Genomic DNA, 17,740 nt, shown 5'->3' on the forward strand with positions numbered 1-17,740 from the left:
AAGATTGTTTTGTGTTACAGATTGAAATATGTCCACTCTGATTGATGAGACAGCAGCAGATGTGCCAGTCAGAGACTTCACAGTGAACCTGTCCCGACTCGCAGCAGGTTTCTATTGTTTCTGTTTTCTGTTTTCATCAAGATAACTCATTAGAGAGGGGTTAACCTAACCTGATTGCTGATTTGTGGATAAGAATATGGAAAAAAGTACATTTAAATACAATACAAGCAACCTCACATTCTAACACACACACACACACACACACACACACTATCTCTTCTCTGTCATAGGGCTGCATGATATTTGTTTGTGGCTTTACTATGTTTAAATCTTAAGTTGCACTCACAGCTACATGCTTGTAAATGTAAAAGCACTTTTTTTTTCTCAGAGTCATCGGTGTATCAAAATGCTCGGGCGCGACAGGACGTCTCGCGGGTGTCCAGGGAGGAGCTGGAGGACCGGTTCCTGCGCCTCCACGAGGAGACGCTGCTCCTCAAACAGCACATTCACACACAGGACGACAAGATCAAGAAGTGAGACACGCCGCACGCACACATGCATACACAGAGACACACACACACACACACAGACACAAACAGGACGACAAGATCAAGAAGTGAGACACACACACTTATCACACAGACACACACAGACACACGCACGCACGCACACACACACACACACACAGACATACACACACAGACGCACGCATACACGCATCACACAGACACACACACACAAAAACGCATGCATGCACACACATACACACAGACACGCACGCACAGACATACGCACGCACACACACACAAACACACACACGCACGCACACACACAGACGCACGCACACATGCATCACACAGACACACACACACAAAAACGCATGCATGCACACACATACACACAGACACACACAAAGACACGCACACACACACACACACGCTCGCAAGACTATCTGTTAATTTGCTTAGTTGTTCCGACCAACAGTCCAAATAGATGGATATACTAGATAATATACTTGAATAATAAATAAATACAATAAACAATACAACAATAAGACAACAAAAGATAAATAATACCAGAACATCTACTCAAAAAATATACTTAGAGGAATGAAAAGAATGTACATGTTCAGTATATCGTCGCTGTCTAAAGAAACCTCCTATCTCCATATTTCGTCATTTCATTTTTTTCATTAATCAGTGCTATTGGTTACACTTTACGTCTGTCTGTGGGTTTTACAAATATTTAAATAGTGATGAGGCGGCTGCATCTGACTTTGTCCAAGGTAAAAATCTCAAGGATGGATGGATGGATGGATTAATGGATGGATAATGGATGGATGGATGGATGATAGATGGATGGATGGATGATAGATAGATGGATGGATGGATGATAGATGGATGGATGGATGATAGATGGATGGATGGATGGATGGATGATAGATGGATGATAGATGGATAGATGGATGGATAGATGGATGGATGGATGGATTAATGGATAGATGGATGGATAGATGGATGGATGATAGATGGATGGATGGATGGATGATAGATGGATGGATGGATAGATGGATGGATGGATGATTGATGAATGATGGATGGATGATAGATGGATGATAGATCGATGGATGGATGGGAAGTTACTCTGTTACAAGCAGCAAGTTACAGGGACATACTCACAGAAAATACAAGAAATATACTAGCAATAATAAATAAGATAAAATACAACAAAAGATTAAAAAAAAATACCAAAAAATCTACTAAAAAATAAGTTTAGAGGAATGAAAAGAAGGAACACGTATGTACAAGTGTAGACTAAGTTTTTTTTGAATGTTTGAGGCTGGGCACTAAGCTGATGAAGCTGGTGAAGGACCGGGGCCGTATGGAGCAGCTGGCAGCGGGTGAACGGCCGCCGGCCCCCAGGGTTCGGGACGTGGAGATGGAGGAGGTGATGGAGGATCTGCAGGAGAAAGTGCGGGGACTCCAGGTGGAGAACGAGGGCCTGAAACAGCGCCTCCTGGTGGCCAAGCAGCAGCTCATCAACTCACAGGGCAAGAGGCCGGCGCCGTATGGCCGCGTCCCGTCACGGGTTAACTCGGGGGTCAAGAAGCAGCGGGACTCCTCTCCTTCTCCAACACGGCCCAAAAGTACGTCACAGATATACTATACACTGTTTTTATTTAGAATTTATTTATTAGTTTTTGTGTGTGTGTGTGTGTGTGTGTGTGTGTGTGTGTGTGTGTGTGTGTGTGTGTGTGTGTGTGTCTGTGTGTTTGTGTGTCTGTGTGTGTGCCTGTGTGTGTGCCTGTGTGTGTGTGTGTGTGTGTCTGTCTGTGTGTGTGTGTGTGTGTGTGTGTGTGTGTGTGTGTGTGTGTGTGTGTGTGTGTGTCTGTCTGTGTGTCTGTGTGTCTGTCTGTGTGTCTGTGTGTGTGCCTGTGTGTGTGTTGCAATGTTTTTTTGGCGCCTTTTCTGGAGTTTTTTTTCAATGTTCCAAAGTAGTTTTTGCTGACTTTTTAAGAGCCAAACTGTAAGTGAGAAAACTTTATAAAACATGCAATAATACAGTCAAAGATATTTGACTTTTCAAAATAAAAGCATGTCAATTAACTCTACATGTCTGGCCCGTGATGTGATTCTCATTCTCCGGTGTGGCCCGTAGTGAAGTTAAGTTTGAAACTGCCGGTATAAAACATGGGATTGATTGAGAGAAATTGTGAAGCTTTGTGAATACGAAACTAACCTAATGAAATAAAAAGATATACAATATTACACAAGTTCCTATTTTAACATTTGAAGTAGGTGATAACATTTTTCCCTTCAACTGTGATTGCGTGTGTTCTTTTGGATACTGAATGTAAAAAGTACGTCCCAGATATAACCTCCTCTGAGCGACATATACGACATCATTAAACTCCTCTTATGTCATATTTAATATCTCCAGATCCATTCAGGGCAGACAGTGTTTTCCCGACTTAGGTTAACAGATTTGGCGGAGGGTTTAGGGGTCCTTCCTCAAGAAAATGTGAAGTTATTCCTTAAAAAACATTGATTCTTTCACATCACCTTGGACCATTATAATTAGAACCATATCTGTGTCTAAAACGTTAGAAAAGCTAGAGCAGATAATAAGTAATTAACACTCAAAATGCTTAAAGAAGTCCAACTACAATCAATAGATCAGAGAAAAGCCTTGTAGTGGTTGGGAAATCCCTGACTTCTTTAACACACGTACGGCCAGATAGAGCAGTCGTTAGTAAAATCCTCTGTGGTTTTGTGTCCTGCAGGCACCCGTTCGGAGGGAGGCGGGAGACCTCCGACCGGTCTCTTACCCCGATTCGGACACAGCCTGCTGGAGGAGGCGAGGGCCGAAGTCCGCAACCTGTGAGTACTGCACGCCATCGCCGAGGATCTGTCCGTCAGACACGACCAGACCCAAACACAATTCCCTGTTTGCAGTAAGTTAAAGTAAGTGAAGTTGAGCAGTTAGCTTTGTGTCCGTGCACCAGAGAGAACGTGATCGAGCTCCAGCGGAGCCACATGGAGGAGATGGAGGCCGCGGCCGAGCTGCTGAGGGAACAGCTGAGGAGGAAGGAGGCTGAATACGAGGAGAGACTTCTGCAGGTCAGACAGCAACAGACCTCCAAACTCAGGTAACATCTTATTCATCATGGTGCAGCTGAACTGACACTTTAACGCTGATAAACATCATTTAATAAAACGTTGGTGTACGTTAAAGGATCATTTCAGTATATTTCAACTTACATCCTATTTGCCCATGCATTTGTGTGTGAGTGACTAATGTTAACAAAAACCTTGGTCCAGTATTGAGTGAGAACGCTGTAACCGGCAGCCCTGAAACGAGCTGTAATGTTACCCTACAGGACTAATGTTCAGCAGCAGTTAGTAACAAGCTGTAATGTTACCCTACAGGACTAATGTTCAGCAGCAGTTAGTAACAAGCTGTAATGTTACCCTACAGGACTAATGTTCAGCAGCAGTTAGTCACTAAAAGTTCTGTTGTTGCTGCTGACAGACTCAGATTATTATTCTAAGTGTCTGACAACATTATGGGATGGATCCCTACAGAGATAGACCTTTTAGTTAAAGAGGAAGATCCTTTTAGTTTAACATGAAACAGCCCCGAAATCACCATCACCAAACCCACCAGACTCCATGTAAATAATCAGGACTTTTAGCGTGTATAGAGCCAGCATATCTCCACATGTAAATGGGTGAATTAAGGGTTTATTTCAACCAAACCAGAGTGGTGATTGTTGGAACAGTGGAAAGATGAACCAAGACGGCTTTTGGTAGTTTTATTTAGTTTCTGTCCACTTTGAATGAAGTGTGTTTTACGATGATAAAAGTCCTGATTATTTACATGGAGTCTGGTGGAGTTTGGTGATGGTGATTTCGGGGCAGTTTCATGTTAAACTAAAAGGATCTTCCTCTTTAACTAAAAGGTCTATCTCTGTAGACACTTAGAATAATAATCTGAGTCTGTCAGCAGCAACGACAGAACTTTTAGTGGATGTTAACTGATCAATCTTGCTTATACTGGACCAATTTCAAAGGATGAAAAAGAACAAAGCTACTCTTTAATAAATCAATTTAGGAGTAGTGCGTGCAGCTGTTTTCGTCCATTGTCAGACTAAATTCTGTAGGATTGTGTCGTGTTTCTGCAGCTTTTTGCAAACATTGTTTGACCAGAACTATTGATGGAGGTCATGCACATGTTTCTGCTCTGTAAACATTTCAGGGCTTCAGTGCACAGTAACGCTTGAGTGTTGTGTTCTCTCTCAGGTCGCACGTCGACGGCAACGTGACGATGATCAAACTGCAGAAGCAGCTGGCTGAACGGGCCAACGGTGTAACAGAGCTGGAGGGGCGATTTCTACAACTGCAAGAGGTGAGAAGCTTTTACAGCTGAAGTCCTGCAGGAAGAGAAACTCACAAACAAACAGACAAACACTGAAATCCAACCATCAAGTCAAGTCAACTATATGTGTGCCAGACATACAGAGCAATTGAAAATACATTTCTCTCCCACACACGGTGCAATAAGGACACGTACCACATCAATAATATAAAAAGTCGACAGGAACTTTTAAAAAGTAGCGCAAAACATGTATTTTATTAAATTTTGGGGGGGGCGTACTGCGGGGCGATGATCGAAACCTTCTACATCCCTCGCGACGGTCACGTGACTCCCTATGTTGTTTCATTTTAGTAATTTACTAAAACAGCTGCTCACTGTAGTTTTAATCAAACATACAGGAGGAAATAGTAACTTTGTTGGGGACTATTTTCTGAATAAACCACGTGTGTATAAATGTTGAGGAAGTGCGACAGCGTGAGTCATTGATGTGTTTTTAGAAGATATATCGGAAAGAAAACATAGAATATCAGCAGACTTGTTGTCCAGACTGTTTTGGCTGAAAAGTGAATGTGTGTATTTCAGAGTCAGAGGGCGCTGAAGCTGAGTCACGACGCAGCGATGCAGAAGGTGGATGAGCTGTCGGCTCAGCTGAAAGACGAGAGGCTGAAGAGTTTGGACCTGGAGAAACGGCTGCAGGGCTCCACCGTATCGGGGAAGAAGCTGGAGCAGGTGACCGCCACAACCGCAACATACAGTTTATACTAGGGCTGTCAAACGATTACATTTTCTTAATCGCGATTAATCGTTGAATTTCTATAGTTAATCGCGATTAATCGCATGTTTTATCACATGATTAAACTATTATTTAGCATTTCAGAACAGTTTTTAAGTCCATATTAACAATGGAAGCCGTTCTCACCAGAGGATCTTAACTGGGAATCAAATGAATGCGCTACATTAAAGAACGGCTTGTTTATTGCTAAGGCCATATGGTCAACATTAAATGATTAATAATAATGTATAACAATAACAATAACTTATTTCACTAGTAACGGTAGCTGCTGTCGAGTGTAGTGTTAACTAGCTAGCGGTAGGCTAACGGTAGCTGCTGTCGAGTGTAGTGTTAACTAGCTAGCGGTAGGCTAACGTTAGCTGCTGTCGAGTATAGTGTTAACTAGCTAGCGGTAGGCTAACGTTAGCTGCTGTCGAGTATAGTGTTAACTAGCTAGCGGTAGGCTAACGGTAGCTGCTGTCGAGTGTAGTGTTAACTAGCTAGCGGTAGGCTAACGGTAGCTGCTGTCGAGTGTAGTGTTAACTAGCTAGCAGTAGGCTAACGGTAGCTGCTGTCGAGTGTAGTGTTAACTAGCTAGCGGTAGGCTAACGGTAGCTGCTGTCGAGTGTAGTGTTAACTAGCTAGCGGTAGAGCTAACGTTAGCTGCTGTCGAGTGTAGTGTTAACTAGCTAGCGGTAGGCTAACGGTAGCTGCTGTCGAGTGTAGTGTTAACTAGCTAGCGGTAGGCTAACGGTAGCTGCTGTCGAGTGTAGTGTTAACTAGCTAGCGGTAGGCTAACGTTAGCTGCTGTCGAGTGTAGTGTTAACTAGCTAGCGGTAGGCTAACGGTAGCTGCTGTCGAGTATAGTGTTAACTAGCTAGCGGTAGGCTAACGTTAGCTGCTGTCGAGTGTAGTGTTAACTAGCTAGCGGTAGGCTAACGTTAGCTGCTGTCGAGTATAGTGTTAACTAGCTAGCGGTAGGCTAACGTTAGCTGCTGTCGAGTGTAGTGTTAACTAGCTAGCGGTAGGCTAACGTTAGCTGCTGTTGAGTATAGTGTTAACTAGCTAGCGGTAGGCTAACGTTAGCTGCTGTTGAGTATAGTGTTAACTAGCGTCACGTGCAGCGATGTTTCTGTTTCCTGTAACGTCTGTTTCAGAGCAGCAGAGAGAAGAGCAGACATATCAGCGGCACCAGAATGTGGCACCGAAATCCGTGTTGCTATTCCTGCAGCAGCAGGATGTGTTAGGAGGAAGTAGTAGTAGTATCCTGTTAGGCACCACGCAAAGCTGAGTGAAGTGAAAATAAATTAATAAATGGCGGCGATACGATTAAAAAAAATTAACGCATTATGCTCGGCCCTTAATCGCATCGCGATTAACGCGTTAATGCTGACGTACGTATCCACGGCGTCGATTTAACGCAGAAGCATCGCTGCTCGAGACTCATCCCTTGTTTCCTTCTTTGTGTTCTGCAGCTGCAGGAGAGGATCAGTGAGGTGGAGCAGGAGCGAGATCTGCTGAAGGACAACAATGAAAAACTCATCAACAGGTAAGAAGCCTAAGGATAACGTTACTAAACAGCGATTGTTTTGTGACAGAACAGACGCCCTGTTGTGTTCTTTAAACCCCCCAAAGTAGCACGAGTAGACTTTATATTTCACAGTTACTGTGTTCCGTCAGATCGTTTTAAGATCTCGACAAAAACATCCCAAAAAAAACCAACAGATTTTTGCCTTTCTGTGTGTCTGTGTTCCCAGTGCCTTCGACCTGTCTCGACAGCAGAAATGGCAGATCCAGGAGCAGCAGCTGAAGCTGCAGATCGCCCAGCTAGAGACGGCGCTGAAGGCCGACCTCGTCGACAAAAACGAAATCCTCGACAAGATCAAGGCTGAGAGAGGTCTGCCGCTGCGTTTCCCTTCAAATTATTACTGAACACGCTGATAGTAAACATGAGGGCTGCCAGTATGAGGAAACTGTGCGATAACGTATATAGCTTGAGATTAATCCGATGTTAAAGGGTTCTCAGTTCTGCTGCTTTCAGTATTCTGCTAAAATACAACAAACTGCTTGTTGAGCTTGTTGTGTAGTTTTCATGTTTAATGTTTTGGCTGCACAGCGGAGCGTAGATCATACGTTACATTCTAAAGAAAAGGGATTTTCTTTTTCTTTCTTTTTTAGACACAAATGAGAAGCTGACGGAAGAAAATCAGAAACTTCAAATCCAGTTTCTGGAACAGAAGCAGCGGCTGGAGGAACTCAACGGCCGCTTGAAAGTCTACAGCAGAGTAAGATGATTAGATTCTAACCTTAATAATAATAATCATACATCAAGATATGACGCACTATTGCGCCGACAGTGTTGTTGTCATTACTTAGAGTTCCTCACGGGGGCGACAGAAGCTACACACTCTAGCTTTAAAGGTGCACTTTCAGTCTCTCCTTGATCCGCTAGCTGCCTGGTCCCTGAACACACCGTGAAAAAGCCCAGTCTTAGGAGACAACACAGGGCTCGTAAACGTCAAACAGACGTCAAACAGGCTGCTGCTTTTAGAGCAGCAGCCTTAATTCAGTGAAAAAGATGTACTAACCCCCACCCCCTCGCCCAACCATCTAGCGGTGATTGGCTGGAGTGGTTTGTTGTATTTTGGTGCCCAGCCTGTGCCTCTAGTGTCTGTTTGAGGTTAACGAGCCCTGTGTTGTCTCCTAAGACTGGGCTGTTTCACGGTGTGTTCAGGGACCAGGCAGCTAGCGGATCAAGGAGAGATGACTATCATTTGAGCCAAAAATGAAATCACGTTGAAACCATGCAGGAACTCATAGTGCACCTTTAAAAGCAGCTACCCACCGGGCCGATAATCAGCCGTCTGACAGTCTGGGAGGTCGGTGACTCGAGTCTGGTCGGTGTGTTCGTGCCGTCGTCCGTTGGAGGAGCTGTCGGCCTTCATTTTGGCTGACCTGACATGTTCAGTCAGAGACAGGACAGTCGGGACTCAACCGCACCTGCACGGCCTATTTCTCTCTTCAAATGTTTTCAGAAACACGTTTCAGTGAACTATGAACTAGGACATTATGAGATTGTAATCTGAATGAGTCGCCAGTAATGGCCGTTGGAAAAATCCAAAATCCGGAAGCAGCAGCCAGATCATGTGACGTGTTCGTCCAATCAGCTGCTGGGTTTCATTTTTTGGGCGACAATCCAGATTAGCGCCGCCTGCTGTTATGGAGACGTATTACGTCTTGTCTCTTCGGTGTTCTGAGGGACTTTTTGGACCAACTCGGGGAGACTGATCAGTCCCACTGGCTTTACTGCTGACGGTCGGCGTCTGGTTGGGGTGTAACGGCCGTCTGGTGGGTGTGTAACGGCCGTCTGGTTGGTGTGTAACGGCCGTCTGGTGGGTGTGTAACGGCCGTCTGGTCGGTGTGTAACGGCCGTCTGGTCGGTGTGTAACCAGAGGCCGTCTGGTCGGTGTGTAACGGCCGTCTGGTCGGTGTGTAACGGCCGTCTGGTCGGTGTGTAACGGCCGTCTGGTCGGTGTGTAACCAGAGGCCGTCTGGTTGGTGTGTAACGGCCGTCTGGTTGGTGTGTAACGGCCGTCTGGTCGGTGTGTAACCAGAGGCCGTCTGGTCGGTGTGTAACCAGAGGCCGTCTGGTTGGTGTGTAACGGCTGTCTGGTTGGTGTGTAACGGCCGTCTGGTCGGTGTGTAACGGCCGTCTGGTTCGGTGTGTAACGGCCGTCTGGTCGGTGTGTAACGGCCGTCTGGTTGGTGTGTAACCAGAGGCCGTCTGGTTGGTGTGTAACGGCCGTCTGGTTGGTGTGTAACCAGAGGCCGTCTGGTTGGTGTGTAACGGCCGTCTGGTGGGTGTGTAACGGCCGTCTGGTCGGTGTGTAACGGCCGTCTGGTGGGTGTGTAACGGCCGTCTGGTCGGGTGTGTAACGGCCGTCTGGTCGGGTGTGTAACGGCCGTCTGGTCGGGTGTGTAACGGCCGTCTGGTTGGTGTGTAACGGCCGTCTGGTGGGTGTGTAACGGCCGTCTGGTTGGTGTGTAACCAGAGGCCGTCTGGTTGGTGTGTAACTACCTTAAGTGAAACCTGCAGAACCTCTGGATCTATTTGGTCAAGAATATGGTGATATATATCTGATATTTTCCATTTCACCCAGCCCTAGTGTCCCGATGTGATACTTGTGTTTGCTCAGATAATAAAGCTGCACGCCGCACACACAAACATCACTATGTCAACTTAAACGTTTTGAATAGTGGAATGTGATCTTGTTGTTAAAGGAGAACGAGTACGACGCGGCCGAACTCACGGAGGCGCTGCTGCTCATTAAGGTAAGACACGAATCATTCTTTTGGCCAATTCACATGCATTTTTACTGCTCCCTTTTTAACAATTTGTGTAAGTTCCACCCCTCAGACACCACGACTCCCTCCTGATCTTTAAGTCTAAACTTTGTGTCCCCCTCAGAAGCGTAAAACCCAGAGAAGCGGAGATCTGGGCTTCCTGAAGGAGGCGGAGGACGGAGCGAGCGGCGGTGGCAACGGAAGCACGGAGAGGGCCGTCCGAGAGCTGCGAGCCGCTCACGCCGAAACCATCCAGGAACTGGAGAAGACCAGAAACATCCTCAGCATGGAGAGCAAGATCAGCAAAGACTACAAGGTGGAGAGGGTTACAAACACACTTTATATCTTTCTTTTTTATCCTCCTTTATATACATATTCATTTCATTAATTTTTAAGAGCAGATTTTTCAGAACAAACAAACAGACAGCCTGCGATCATGAGCCCATTTAACTCAGTGACATTTATATCAATTCAGATGTAAAATCAACTAACGTATGATTTGACAGTTTTATTACTGAGCTCTTCCAGACATTTTTATAAAAAAGAATAAATATAAAGGGGAATCTCAAAGAGGATATGTATCGATATGTTCTCTTTGCATGTATAATATTGGATCGTGGATCAGTGAAAAGTGCTGCCATAAGGTTGGCTCTTCCGTGTCTGCCCTTCACAATAAAAGCCCAGCTTACATTCACTCAGGCGTTTTAAACAGGCACTGTACTAGCAGGGTTTTCCTGCGTAGAGGAAGTTTAGGCGCCCCTCCCCCCCAAAGAGGTTTATAGCCAGATCACTGATGATGTATTGATGCATAGAGAGCCAAATGTTCTCCTTGGGAGAGAAAAGTGACCATGAAGTCTGTTCATACTAATTAAACAACTAGACTTTGGGGTCCAGTGTAGTCGTATCGGGGCCCATGTCCCGGATGTAAAAGCCCTCTTACTGAACTACTGAATATAATGATATTCCATTACGTACATTTTGTATATTTGAATTGTTACCTGCCACCAGAATTTTGTGTTTTTCTTGACATACATAAGGACGTTTTCACCATAAATTGGTGCCTAAAAATGTATTAGAATGCAGGAAATGAAGTCTTTGATGCTCAACGTTTCCCGGGAGTTTGTTGTGAATCTCTTCTCTCTTCTCTGTATGTTATGAGGCGGAGCTGGAAGTTGTGTTGAAGAAGATGGACGGTAACAAAGTGGAGTATGAGCAGAAGCTGGAGCGACAGGCCGCTCTGCTCGACACCAGAGCCGCCAAGATCAAGAAACTGGAAGGTAGGGAAGTTTATATTCTGACTGATGTGATCATTGATCTTTCTATAACACGGAATTCATGTTTTAGTATACTGGTTTATACGTTATGTAATGCTTGTTATATGTTGTTAGTTGTTAAGTTTTTATAGTATTGTCTATATTGTTGAGATTGAAATTAAAATGATTATAGTGTGATTTTTGCGAGGATCAGTACCAAAATAAAGATGTTTTTCTGTAGTCTGTAGGACAGGATTTGTAGTCCGGGACGTCTCTGCAGCTTCACACTACTTCATTCAGAACGGTTTGACACATATTTTGCCATTAACAAATATTGCGCCCCCCTGCGATTTGGATATTGCACTAGTCCATATTGCGATTTCGATACAATTGCAATTAATTGTGCAGCCCTGCTGATAGCTGACCCACGTTAACTCACAAGCTGGCAACAGAGTCCCAGTTCACCCCTCTGCGAGGCTGGACATACTTTCCGCGTCCTGAGGCAAGTATTAGTTTCGTTTAGTTCACATCCACAAATATCTTCTGCTACGTTTACGTCTGGCGTCCGCACTACTGCGGTGATTCTGAACCCCTAAAACTTAAACATTTGGAAACTCTGCTGACCCCGTTTGGGTTTGACAAACTCCGGGGTTGCTTTGTAGTCTGGACGGCCCTAACAGTATGTCCTGTATGTCCCTTATATACACACTAAGGTGGAGCAGTATGTCCTGTATGTCTCTTACACACACTAAGGTGGAGCAGTATGTCCTGTATGTCCCTTATACACACACTAAGCTGGAGCAGTATGTCCTGTATGTCTCTTACACACACTAAGGTGGAGCAGTATGTCCTGTATGTCTCTTATACACACACTAAGCTGGAGCAGTATGTCCTGTATGTCTCTTATACACACACTAAGGTGGAGCAGTATGTCCTGTATGTCTCTTATACACACACTAAGGTGGAGCAGTATGTCCTGTATGTCTCTTATACACACACTAAGGTGGAGCAGTATGTCCTGTATGTCTCTTACAAGATGGAGCTTGAATATGGAGCGTCTGCCCCAGTTCATGTAAACGCAAATGTAACATTTCAAACCAAAAGGAATACTCTGAATTGATGGTGGAGGTCAATATTCATGAAAAAGGACACGTTTGTGAACGGGCAACACAGATTTAGATAATGAACAACTAGACAGGTTACACACTGGACCTTTAAGAACGTGGTTAAAATGATCAATAATGAAAAATGACTAAATATAGCTGTGATCTCTCCATGCAGTCACTCACATCTCAATTTAAACTAGCCCTATTTCCATCCTTCATAGTCCCATACTTTCTTTTTTTCCCCTGCTGCTCCTCAGCTCAGCTCCGAGACATTGCCTACGGCACCAAAACCCTACGTCTCCAAACAGGACGTCATCGAGGAAGACGGAGCCAACGAGTTTGATGAAACTCTTCGTCTGGAGCGAGGAGAGAACCTTATGGAGCTTCAGATAGTCAGCGCCGCGCTGTCTCCGTCTGCCCTGCAGGCCCTGGGTGATGGCGAACCCTCCACCTTCTGCACCTACGCCTTCTATCACTTTGAGCTGCACGCCACGCCGGTGACAGCGGGCCGGACACCGGCGTACGGCTTCACGTCCCAGTACGTGGTGAGCGTGGACGAGCTTTTCCTGGAGTATCTGCAGCGAGGCTGCGTGAGCGTGGAGCTGCACCAGGCGCTGGGTCTGGACTGGAGGACGCTGGCCAGAGCACAGATTCGGCTGCAGGCACTCTTGGAGCGAGACGGGAAAGTCCACGGGACCGCGCCGCTGGTCGGTGAGTGAGAACAGATCAAACTAACCATCACCTGTTGGCCGGAAACCAGAGAATGTTACTTAACTGTGAAAGAAACACAACGCCACTCAATTGTTTCCCCTGTTTATATAAAAACTTTCGGTTACGCTTTACTTGAAGGTATCTACATAAGAGTGACATGACACTGTCATGAACGTGTCATACACATTATAAACAAGTCATAAACGTTTATGACATAACGCTTCTTTTAGTAAGTGTCAGCTTTTTTCATGACAAGTTATGGTTAGGATTAGGGTTAGGGGTAGAGATGGTCCGATACCATTTGTTGCTTCCCGATACCGATTCTGATACCTGAACTTGCGTATCGGCCGATACCGAGTACTGATCTGATACCAGCGTGTTATATATTTTATTATGTTTTAACAGCTGTATACTACTATCTCTGTATGGATGATATGATGTATAACAGCTGTATACTACTATCTCTGTATAGATGATATGATGTATAACAGCTGTATACTACTATCTCTGTATAGATGATATGATGTATAACAGCTGTATACTGCTATCTCTGTATAGATGATATGATGTATAACAGCTGTATACTACTATCTCTGTATAGATGATATGATGTATAACAGCTGTATACTACTATCTCTGTATAGATGATATGATGTATAACAGCTGTATACTACTATCTCTGTATAGATGATATGATGTATAACAGCTGTATACTACTATCTCTGTATGGATGTGATATTATTGCTATCTTTGTTGACGGTTTGGCTCAGGTTAAACTCTTTGTGAAACATGAACAAACACAAACAGTGAACGCCCCAGAACTTTCTGTTATTCTGCAGTTTCTGTTATTATTAATTATAATAAATAATATAAATAATTATTATGATTCTCGATTAAGAAAAGTGATTCCCAGTATGTAAATGTAGTTACTTTTCCCATGTGATTGCAGTAGAGTAGTTTTTTTTGCACACCCCTAGTGTCATGTGTTCATGACACTGTCATGAGTTACCAAACTCTCTAAGCTGTTGCAGACCTTTGCAGTTGTTAAACTGTGTAACTGTGTGTCAGGAGCGTCCGATGATTCCCGGTCCTTTGGCTCTGTGGATTACTGGCTGCAGCTGAGGCTCCCGATGACAGAGACCATCCGTCTGTATAAAGAGAAGCTGAAGGCTGCGGGCTACGTCCACACCGCTTTGAACCAGGATGCACAGGTACCTGCGGGAGAAAACTACCCTCTGTCACAGTGTGGGTTTTATTACAACAGTTCTAAATGTTTTTAGCAGAGTTGCTGCGTTCCCAGATCTTTATTTGGTGTATAGAAATTAGAGGTGTTGAAATTAATCAAATAATCAAAGCATCGCGATGCAGACATGGACGATGCTACATCGATGCAATGATGTCGCTCGTTAATGTTCCGGCCGCGGCATAAACATTCAAATGAAAAATAACATTCTCAGAGCCTACACACTGTCTGTCTGTCTGTCTGTCTGTCTGTCTGTCTGTCTGTCTGTCTGTCTGTTCTTGTTTAACTATAGTCGTGGGGTCCAAAAACCGAGTCCAGTATACTTGTGGGGTCCCGACAGCCTTGTGAGGCCAAAATGCTGGACCCCCCCAAGTTTAAAGGGCTGTTTGAGGGTTAAGACCTGGTTTTAGGATTAGGGTTAGAATGAGGTTCTGGTTAGGGTGAGGGTAAGGGTTAAGGTTAGGCATTTAGTGGTGATGGTTAAGGTTAGGGTAAGGGGCTAGGGAATGCATTATGTCAATGACGGGTCCCCACAAAGATAGTGAGACGCACTGTGTGTGTGTCTGCTGTGTGCTGTGTTCAGACTTTAAAAAGATTGTTTATATCTTACTACTTGTATTTTTGGATGAAAACATAACCATATGAAGTAATATAGAAAGCTGTATTATATTGAACTATACAGCATCTTAATGCATTCTGTCAAGTCAACTATCCCTTAGGGCTTTATTAGAAATGTATTTGACGCATCGAGATATCGAATCGGGAGATCAGTGAAGACTCGCACCTCTAATAGAAATGATCATAACTGATTTTCCGGAGCTACTAAAATGAAACCCATGTTGTGATAAACTGTAGAACAACTGTGAATGACTTTGTGCAGACTGTTTTAACTTAAACCTTTTGATTGTTTTCTGCCAGCTGCAGCCGCACGGCGTCTGGAACGAACTCTACGTCACGGTGCAACGCTGCAGAGACCTAAAGACGCCCAGACTCTCAGAGCAGCCAAGCCCCTACGTGGTTTACAAGTTCTTTGACTTCCCCGACTACCCGACCGCCACCGTCCACGACTGCTGTGAGCCGTGCTTCAACGACCTCAAGTCCTTCTCCATCCCGATGGACGCAGATCTGGACCGCTACCTGAAGTCCGAGGTCCTTCGCCTCTACGTGTTCGACTACAAAGAGGAACAGATGGACACGTACGTGGGGAAGGCCGCCGTGCCTCTGGCGTCGCTGGCCCAGGACGAAGAGATCAACGGTGAGTTGTGTTACGCTGCGTTCAGGACAAAGAAATGGGATCCTACGCTGGGGGGGGGGGGAGTGTCACTGATGTGTTGATGTGATGTCCTGTTGTGTTCTTTAACCCTCCAACGTAGCACAAGTAGACTTTATATTCCACAGTTCCTGTTTTCCCTCAGATGGTTTATAGATCTGGACATTTCCGAGCGTACTTGAAGGCAGCTTCATTTCCCGGAGAAAGAGAGAAAGACAAGAGACGGAGGGACTGAGGAAACAGTTCAGAGCTTGTGTTTGGTGTTTTAAATCTTTCTTGTGGCAGAGATAGAGGCAGTGATGTTTCCTGTTTCCTGTACGGGACTCTCACACCACCTCAAAACACGACGACAAGTCTGATCTCAGTTACCTGACTGGCCACCACAGCGGGACACAGGGGGGAGTTTCTACAAAAGTAGGGATGCACTGAATCCAGATTTTTGGGGTTCTGCTGAATCCTGAACCCCCTGGTTGAGGTTCTGCTGAATCCTGAACCCCCTGGTTGAGGTTCTGCTGAGTCCTCGTCCCGTCCTCAGTCCATGAACACAGTCAACACATTAATGAAGTAAACAGTGACTGTCCTTCCTTTGCCGTACCTGAAGTTGCTGCATTCTGGCTGCTGTCTGTAGATTCCTTCATGCTCAGCTCGTATTCTTCCAGATGTTTCATACCAGATGTTGTAACAGCGGTGATGTTGTGTATTGTTTAGGGTCCTCGCCACCACCAGACTAATCAGCATTGCAGATTGAACATGTAGCTGGACTTGAATGGCCTTCTTTTGACTGAAAGTACTGCCAAACAACACTTTTTCTGCTCACCAGTTCCATTTCCACTTCCTCTCAGCCTGCTGCATTGAAGCTCCACCTACGTAAACACCTTCCTGTAATCAACGGCGCCGTCATTACGGCGACCAGCGTAGCGCGGAGTGCAACCCCCGTCAAAAAGCCCAATATTCAGCTGAATCTGAAGCTGAATCCTGGATTCAGTGCATCCCTGTACAAAAGTTGAGGCGGTCTCAACTTTACGCCGCAGGCCCGCTGTGTTTCTTTGAGTGTCCCACCTGCAGCAAACCCCCCCGCAGCCTCATCACTCTGCCCCCATTTAAAATGAACGGAAAGACCTGCGTTCCTTCTTTCTACGGTCTTTCTTTCCCAAGTTTATGTAGCTTTTTATTTTAAGTTTTTGTCACGATTTTCTTCCTATTGTTGCCTTACCTCATTCCTCTTTTAAACCGTCTTTTTCCAAGGTTTTGGGTTTTGGGACAAAAAGAAGCTATGAGCATCTCCCCTGAGACTCTAGTGCGATTATTTTTCTCGTTTGTCCCTCAGGTGTGTTTGAGCTGACGGATCCCTCCGGACTCCCCGCCGGAAACATTGAAGTGACGCTGAAGTGGAAGTCAACTTACCTCCCTCCATCCGGCTCCGTCGGGACTGTCGAAGAGCAAACGTTCATCCCGAAAGAGAAAGAAAGCAAGCAGACACAACAGCTCAGAGTGGAGGAAAAGAAGAAAGGGAAACATGTTGCTGAGATGTCGCAAAAAGAAGACCAACACCTTTTTCATCAGCCCGTCTCGCTCCCTACATCTGCTGCGTCTAAGGTCAGGAGATGCATTCATATAAAACAGATCAAACAGAAGTGTTAACAAGCCAAAGATATGTTGGTCCCCAGATTCAAGTACTGCTCTCTAAATCATTTTAATGTTTTAAAGGACAATTCCGGTGCAAATTGAACCTAGGGGTTAATAACATATGCGTACCGAGTCGACTGTTCTCTGGGACATGTTTTCATGCTAATCGATGGTGCCGCTCGCTTGAGACAAGCTACCGCAAACCGGTGGTTAGCTGCTAACGCAGAACGCCGTACAACCAGTAATCTGTAACATGGCTTTTACCGGTTTGCGGTAGCTTGTTTCAAGCTAGAGACACATTAGATTAGCATGAAAACATGTCCCAGAGAACGGTCGACTCGCTACACCTCTTATTAACCCCTAGGTTCATTTTGCGCCGGAACTGTCCTTGAACCTTTAAAGTACGGCTGTAAGAAATGTACGTGATAATAACACGTTAACGCAAATTCCTTTTAACGCCACAATGCTTTTTTTTTATTTCTTTTTTTACATGGATTTAAAGCATGTGTTTTAACTATGGACAATCATGAGATTAAT

The 17,740-nt window shown here is 44.9% G+C and overlaps 1 protein-coding gene across 1 annotated transcript in view; it reads left to right on the forward strand.

Annotated features, from left to right (window-relative positions):
* The window catches only part of rpgrip1l (RPGRIP1 like), a 28,813-nt gene that overhangs the window by 1,015 nt on the left and 10,058 nt on the right, over positions 1–17,740 (forward strand). The window contains 18 exon segments of the mRNA XM_078256295.1: positions 21–107; positions 389–533; positions 1,839–2,146; positions 3,284–3,380; positions 3,506–3,649; positions 4,803–4,908; positions 5,461–5,607; positions 7,126–7,199; positions 7,408–7,547; positions 7,829–7,935; positions 9,932–9,982; positions 10,119–10,310; positions 11,154–11,271; positions 12,611–12,639; positions 12,641–13,064; positions 14,133–14,275; positions 15,226–15,562; positions 16,905–17,173. Of these exon segments, the coding sequence (XP_078112421.1) occupies positions 29–107; positions 389–533; positions 1,839–2,146; positions 3,284–3,380; positions 3,506–3,649; positions 4,803–4,908; positions 5,461–5,607; positions 7,126–7,199; positions 7,408–7,547; positions 7,829–7,935; positions 9,932–9,982; positions 10,119–10,310; positions 11,154–11,271; positions 12,611–12,639; positions 12,641–13,064; positions 14,133–14,275; positions 15,226–15,562; positions 16,905–17,173 (2,910 nt within the window). The 5' untranslated portion in view covers positions 21–28.

Source organism: Sander vitreus, chromosome 8 (assembly GCF_031162955.1).
Source record: "Sander vitreus isolate 19-12246 chromosome 8, sanVit1, whole genome shotgun sequence".
Lineage (NCBI taxonomy): Eukaryota > Metazoa > Chordata > Actinopteri > Perciformes > Percidae > Sander > Sander vitreus.